Source organism: Psammomys obesus, unplaced genomic scaffold (genome assembly GCF_907164565.1).
Source record: "Psammomys obesus unplaced genomic scaffold, mPsaObe1.curated_primary_1811, whole genome shotgun sequence".
Taxonomy (NCBI): domain Eukaryota; kingdom Metazoa; phylum Chordata; class Mammalia; order Rodentia; family Muridae; genus Psammomys; species Psammomys obesus.
This window is the reverse complement of record NW_026591674.1, coordinates 22,661-29,924: the sequence shown is the minus strand read 5'-3', so window position 1 is coordinate 29,924 and position 7,264 is coordinate 22,661. Positions and strand designations below refer to the sequence as shown.

The following is a 7,264-nucleotide window of genomic DNA, read 5'->3' as shown; positions in this document are numbered from 1 at the left end:
TTGTGAATAGCACAGCAATAAACATGGATGTGTAAATACTTTTATGGTAGGACTTTGAGTATACTCAAGTGTGGTATAGATAGGTCACACAATAGCTATTTCCTTGTTTTTGAGACAGGGTCACATTATGTAACTCTGGCTGTCCAGGAACTCTCTATGTAGAACAGGTTAGCTTCAAACTCAGAGATCCATGTGTCTCTGCCTCCCTAGTGCTGGGATTAAAAGCATACTCCACCACACCTTGCTGTTTATCCTGTCTCCACCTCCCAACGGCTGGGGTTAATTTATAGGTGTGCAGTATAATGTGTGTCCTTTATGTGGTGTGGGGACTGAAGGCAGAGCTTCATGTGAGCTAGGTAAACCCTCCACCAACTGAGCTGCAGCCACAGCTCCTACTTCTCACTTTTGAGACACCTCCACCCTGATTTCCATAGGACTGCACTACGTTACACCCTACTAGCAATGTTTAAGTACTTCCTTTCCTCACTCTACACAGGACTCACTTGACATTGTTTTTGTGTTAGCCATTTTGACTGGAATGAATTAGAATTTCAAAGTAGTTTTAATTTATATTTCCTGAAAGCTAAGGAAATTTTAAGCTTTTAAGAAAGTGAAATATTAAGCTGGAGGATGGTTCAGAGGTTAAGAGCACTGGCTGTTCTTCCAAAGATCCTGAGTTCAATTCCCAGCAACCACATGGTGGCTCACAACCATCTATAATGAGATCTGGTGCAGGCAGAATACGTATATATAATAAATCAAATAAAAAAGAAAGCGAAATATTATTTTGCTATAACTGCTATAATAATTTAATAATAATTTAATTTTACTGTATTCATTTACCATATTGGTCACATAGAAACTTTATTTATTTATTTATTGGGGTTTTTTGAGATAGGGTTTCTCTGTGTAGCCTTGGCTATCCTAGAATCACTCTGTAGACCAAGCTAGCTTTGAACTCACAAAGATAGCCTGCCTCTGCCTCCCAAGTGCATATGTCAGCACTGTCTGGCTAGAAATTTCTCAACTTCAAAATATATTTAAGAGAACTTACCTTTTCAACCTTGTCATAATTTTTAGCTTTAATCTGAAGGGAAACAAAGAAAAAAACAAAGGATTAATATTACTCTTTTTAGAGTTATCAACACACTATTTCTGATTTTTTGACTAATTTTTGGACCATTTTTAAATCAACCTTATAAAAATTTCATTAAAAAATAATAAATAAGTCAGGTATAGTAGTGGTACACACATGTGATCCAGAACTGTCAATCATAGCATCCACATGGTAGAGAGAACCAGTTCCCAAAAGTGATCACCTATTACCTGTCATTTATTATCATCACTACCACAAATTTTTATTTGGATTAAATTATGCCCTTTAAACTCATAATTTTTAAAAATTTTTCTTTGAGAATTTTATTCAGTATTTTTTAGATTACAGTTATATAATTTCTTCCCTTTCCTACTTCCAAACTCTTTCATATACCCTTCTTGCTTTCAAATTCATGGCTCCTTTTAATTGTTGTTACATACATATATTCCTAAGTAAACACAACCTGCCCAATCTGGATGATGTTACTTATAATTTCAGGGCTGGCCGTTTGATATTAGATAACCAACTGGTGTGTTCTTCCCTGGGAAGACTGTCTTCTCTCAGCATTCCCTAGTTGCCTGTGGTTCTCTGTAGGGGCTGAGGCCTTCTGAGCTTTCTCCACATTAGCATGTCTGTTGGTATCCTCCTGGTTTAGCTCATGTTGAACCAGGTAGTCATGTTGGTGAGACTTTCCAGATGCAGCTTCTGACACAATCTTACAGCAAAATACTCTGTTCCTCTGGCTTTTACCATCTTTCTATCCTGTCTTCCACAATAACCCCTTAGCCTAAGGTCCAAGATTTGTGTTGTAGAGATACCAGTTGGGACTGAGCATCACCTTTGATTGGTTGTGGCTTCTGTTGCAAAGAGAATTTTTCTTGATAAGGAATGAGGATTACACTTTTCTGTGGTTTTAAGGACAAATCTTTAGACTGTAGTTAGGGATTCTGTTGGTTTAATAGAGGTTGAAGGTTCTTCTTCAAGATCCATACATTCATCAGCCCTGTGTAATGAATGGTGAGGCTCCTAATACCAGACGTGAGTTCCCCCCTTGTTGAGCAGGCCTAAAGTCTAGTTTACAGAGCTGTTACTGCCAAGGTTTGCATACCACTGCTGTACCCTTAGAGTTGCTGTGCCATGCTGGTCATTGCTGTGGTTCCTAGTTGGGTAGGAGCATTGGTTGCTTTCCTCCTTTGGAAGCTTACATGGTACCTTCTTATACCACGAAAGCTAATCCTTGGGGAAGTGGCGTTCAGGTTAGATACAGCTCAGGGGCCTCTGGTCCCTGTTTCTGAAGCGCATGGTGTCTGTAACAAGCCTATGTTTTGGGAGTCTCTTGGACCATCTAACATAAATCCTAACACAGGCATGAGAAGCCCTCTTTGAGCTGTTGGTCAAGGCTGTCCAAGAGACTCCTAAAATATTACTTTTGAGACAGGGTCTCACTATGAAACTTCAGCTTTCCTAGAACACTTTGTGTAGATTGGCCAGCCTGAACTCACGAAGTTCCACTAGCTTCTGCTTTCAAGGGGCTGGGATTAAAGGGGTGGACCATGAGGCCCAGCTATTTATCATAGTCTTTCCCAACCCCAAACTTCTCCCATATCCTCCCTTGTCTTTTTTCTCTCTCTTAAAAACAAACAGAAGAAAAAAGCCACTAAAAGCTATGGAGCCTGATTTGTGTTGGCTAACTGCTTTTGGAGTGTGGTTGATATACCTATGTTGTCACACCCTCTCCAAGGGCCTACCATTTACAAATAACATTTTGGTTTGGGATGGAACGTTGTATCCACTTCCTCTTCTATACTAGGATTTTTGTCAGGTTCCAGTGTGTGCAGGTCTGCTCATCCTATCAGTCCCTGTGAAAGGTATGTGCATTTGCCCAGTTGTGTCTAGAAATGATGTTTGCTTCAAATTTTCCAGCACCTCTGGCTTTTCCACTTAGATCCCCGAGCTTTGAGGGTTGAGTTACAATAAAGACATCCCATTTAGGATTGAATACTCCAAAATTTCCCACTTTCTGCATGCTGTCCGATTATGGGTCTCTGTGTTAATTCTCATCTACTATAAAAGTAAGCTTCTCCGATGAAGGCTGAGTGATGCTTTGCTTTATGTAGATAGCAGTATGTCATTAAGGAATCATTTTATTGCAATGCTCTGTCAGCAGAATAACTGCAGTAGGTTTTCTCCTAAGGCCCATGACCCACCTAGTTTCAGGTTCTGTGCCTGGTATGAGTATGTCTCTTAGAGTGGGTGTTAAATTCAACACAAAAGTGGTTGTGAACCTGTAAACTTATGTCTTTTTCACCAAAAAAAACCCATTTTTTTTCTTTTTGAGTCAGGCACGGTAGCACTCAGGAGGCAAATGCAGGTAGTTCTCTGTGAGTTCCAAGCCAGCCAAGTCTACAGAGCAAGTTCCAGGACAGCCAAGACTATACAGAAAAACCCTTTATTGAAAAAAACAAAACAAAGCAAAAAAAACAACAACAACATTTTTTTTTCTTTTTAAGTTATGGTCTGTTTTCCAGTGTTCCCTTTTCTATCTACACTTAAGGTCTTCTGGTTATAGGCTAAAAATGTTGGTTTTACTTTCTTTTCTTTTGGTTTTTCAACACAGGATTTTTCTATGTAGCCTTGACTATCTTGGACTCACTATGTAGACCAGGCTGCCTCGAACTCACAGAGATCCACCTGCCTCCACCTCCCTCAGTGCTGCTGGGATTACAGGCATGCATCACCTAGTTTTACTATTTTTATTTAAAGTTTATCTGCTAGATTTTCCAATCAATTAAGCCTCTGTATGACCATTCTATTTCGTTTCCCCTACTGCTGCTGTATTTGGCTCACAAATGGTTCCTGGCACCAGGTTTGCATCAAAATCAGTTGACTCCTCTCTGATATTTGAGGAGCAGACATAAACAGCAAGCAGGCTACCACTAGTCCTCTACCTAGCACAGGAATGTATCTGTGGTAGGAAGAACTCAACCTGCCTGTTTGGTTCAGGATTTTCTGTTTGTTTCTTTCTTTTCCTGCCCCCACCTCCACCAGACAGAGTTTCTGTGTGTAGCCTTGGCTGTTCTGGACTCATTGTAGACCAGGATGGCCTCAAATTTAGAGATCCGCCTGTCTCTGCCTCCCTTAGCACTGGGATTACAGACCTGCGCCACTGAGCCCGGCTCTAAATCTCAGTATGTGTCAATGTCTTGTTTTATTTTTCTCTGTATTCTACAAAAACCCCTCTAAGATATTCATAAAACCCAAGGCCACAATCTACTCATTTGAGTTGAAGGGTTTGAAGGTGAGTGTGAAAGAGGATAAATTTAACTCACCAGTTTCTTACATGCAGATGAAATTATTTACAGTTCAAACAATTGGTCAGAAAAATAAAATTATTTATTGGTGACACTACCCAAGAATATAAATATACAACTCCCAATAGATGCAAAGTTAAAAAACATAAGGCAATATGTACAAACTTCCAAAGCAAGAAAGACTAAGATTATGTATCAATCTACAGTCACCAGAATGGTAAAACTTTAAACAGGTTATTAAGCAGGGGATAGGTGCACACCTTTAATCCCAGCACTCAGGATGCAGAGACAGAAGGATATCTATAGGTTTAAGGCTAGCCTGAACTACACAGCAAGGTCCAGGACAGCCAGGGTTAAGTAGATAGGCGCTGTCTTAAATAAAGAAATAAATAAATAAAACAAACAAAAACCAGAAAGAAAAAAAGGGTATTACTACTATCAAAAACAATCAAGGAAAAGTTATGCACTAGTAGTCAAAAGCATGACATACCCTTTAAGGAAAGCCACTGGTAATAGCCATTATGGGAAAACAATAAAAAGACTCAGCCAGGTTGGTAATAGCATAGTTGATAGTGTTTGCCTGTAAGTATTAAGTCCTGGGTTTGATTCCCAACACCACATAAATCATATATGGTGGCTCATGCTTGACACCCCAGCATTTGGGAACTGTAGGGAGGAAGATCAGAAATTTAAGGCCATCCTTGGCCACATGGCAAATTTGAATCCAGCTTGAAACACATGAGACTCTATCAAAATTAAAAGAGACTCAATAATTCCATTCCTGGGATCCATCCCAAAGAAATGAAAGCATCAGGTTACATAAAGTATTTGTACACAGCTATTTATTGCAAACATAAATAGCCCAAAGTAAATGCCCACAACGAAAAGAGTATAATAAATTATGATGCCTCATATCAATGGATTATTGTGTACCCATATAAAATGAACTAGCTACACTAGCTAATTAAGAGAGATTTCCATATGACCATAATAAATGAGTGTATGTTAGTTATGTATGTAACATAATTAACTTTTATGAAACAATGGTCAAAAATAATTTATGACTTTTTAATGACCATAAAAAGCCATGGAATGGATACAAGGTTGTTCAAATAGTTTTCACAGCTGTCATAGTGATAAAGTATCCATCCTCTCATAAACAATAATTTATATTGTTTCCCCTAAACAAATTGGTCCTGTCTCCTGAATTCTTTGATTCTTTCTTTCTTATTATTCTTCTTTTCCTTCTTTTTTATTTTTTTCTGAGACAAGGTTTCTCTGTGTAGCCCTGGCTGTCCTGGAACTTGCTCTGTAGATCAGGCTGGCTTCAAACTCAGAGATTTGACTACCTCTGCCTCCCGATTTTAAATCCTCCTGGGATTAAAGGTGTATGCTACCACCAGGCAGATTATTTCCTTACTTGGTATAACCATAAGAACTACATGCAGAAAAAGATACTATTGACTAATGTAAAGTTAATTTTCTAGCACTTAGTACATGGTCACAGATTGTCAATCATTAATTCAACAAATGAATATTGAGAATTCCTCTAGTAAGCCAACCTTGATAAAAATACTGTAAGAGAAATAATCTCATTATTCTTTGTATATGAGAGCATGTGTGTGTTCCAAAGAGCATGGAGGCCACAGGACAACGTGTAGAGTCCTGGGCATCAAACTCAGGTCAGGCTTGTTGAGCAAAGCATTCTTACCTGCTGAGCAATCTCATTGATCCTATGTCCTGTTTTTGAAGGTTCTCTCAGTGTTCCTGGTGCTCACTGACTAGGCTAGGCTAGATGTCAGTGAGCTCCAGGGATCCATCAAACTGTCTCTGCCTAGGGTTCCAGATATGATATACTCAGCTTTTATGTGGGCACTGGGGAATTAAACTTAAACTGGAGTTCCAGGCAGTTGTGAGTTGTCTGACGTGGGTGCTGGGAATCAAACTCACAAGAACCAATACGTTCTTAACCACTGAGCCATTTCTCTTGCCCTTAAACTCAGTTCCTTATGCTTGCAAAGCAAGCACTTTTTCCAACCCAAATTCCCATCATAATCTTCTCATTATTTAAAAAAATATGCATTTTTAAAAGACTATTTTATGTGTTTAAGTATTTTGGTGGCGTGCATCTCTATGCACTATGCGCATGCAGTACCCTTTGAGGCTAGAACAAAGCGTCAGATCCCCTGGAACTGGATTACATATGGTTGTGAGCCACCATGTGAATGCTGGGAACCTAACTCAAGCTTTCTGGAAAAGCACCCAGTGTGCTTAACTGCTGAGCCATCTTTCCAGCCCCTTAAAAATATTGTTTACAAATAACTGAGTAATTATTCTCAATTTGCTTTGGGAGTAAAATGTGCATTATAATAAAATGAAAAGAATATGATCATACTCTATCAACCATTTAATCGTCATCAGCATCAGATTTGCTATATACACTATAGGAATGGTAATATTCACTTCACAAGGCTGTTTCAAGGACTGAAACTATAAATCATCTGAAAGGTCCAGGTGCTGAAAATCTACCAGCAATAAAAAAGTATAAACTTGTAGTGCGAAACACCTTGTATAATAACACAGTCATAAATATTCTTAGTCACAAGCCAGGTAGCACACCACTGCGACCCCAGCATCTGGGGGGTGTTGGGGAGGGGAGAAGTCAGAGGCATGCCTACATAGCAAGTCCAACCAGCCAGAGAGACAGAGGGAGACCTTGTCTAAAATAATAGAAAATTTCAGTCACATTCATTAATCTTATTTTCTGTTTCACACCCCCTACAGGAACTTACATTCATGTGTACAAAACACACACACACACACACACACACACACACACACACACACACACACACAC

The 7,264-nt window shown here is 39.1% G+C and overlaps 1 protein-coding gene across 1 annotated transcript in view; it reads right to left on the bottom strand.

Moving 5' to 3' along the window:
* Positions 1–7,264, bottom strand: part of Cstf3 (cleavage stimulation factor subunit 3) — a 43,477-nt gene that overhangs the window by 19,489 nt on the left and 16,724 nt on the right. The window contains exon 4 of the mRNA XM_055611760.1: positions 1,055–1,087. Within this exon, the coding sequence (XP_055467735.1) occupies positions 1,055–1,087 (33 nt within the window). The remainder of the gene's footprint in view (positions 1–1,054; positions 1,088–7,264) is intronic.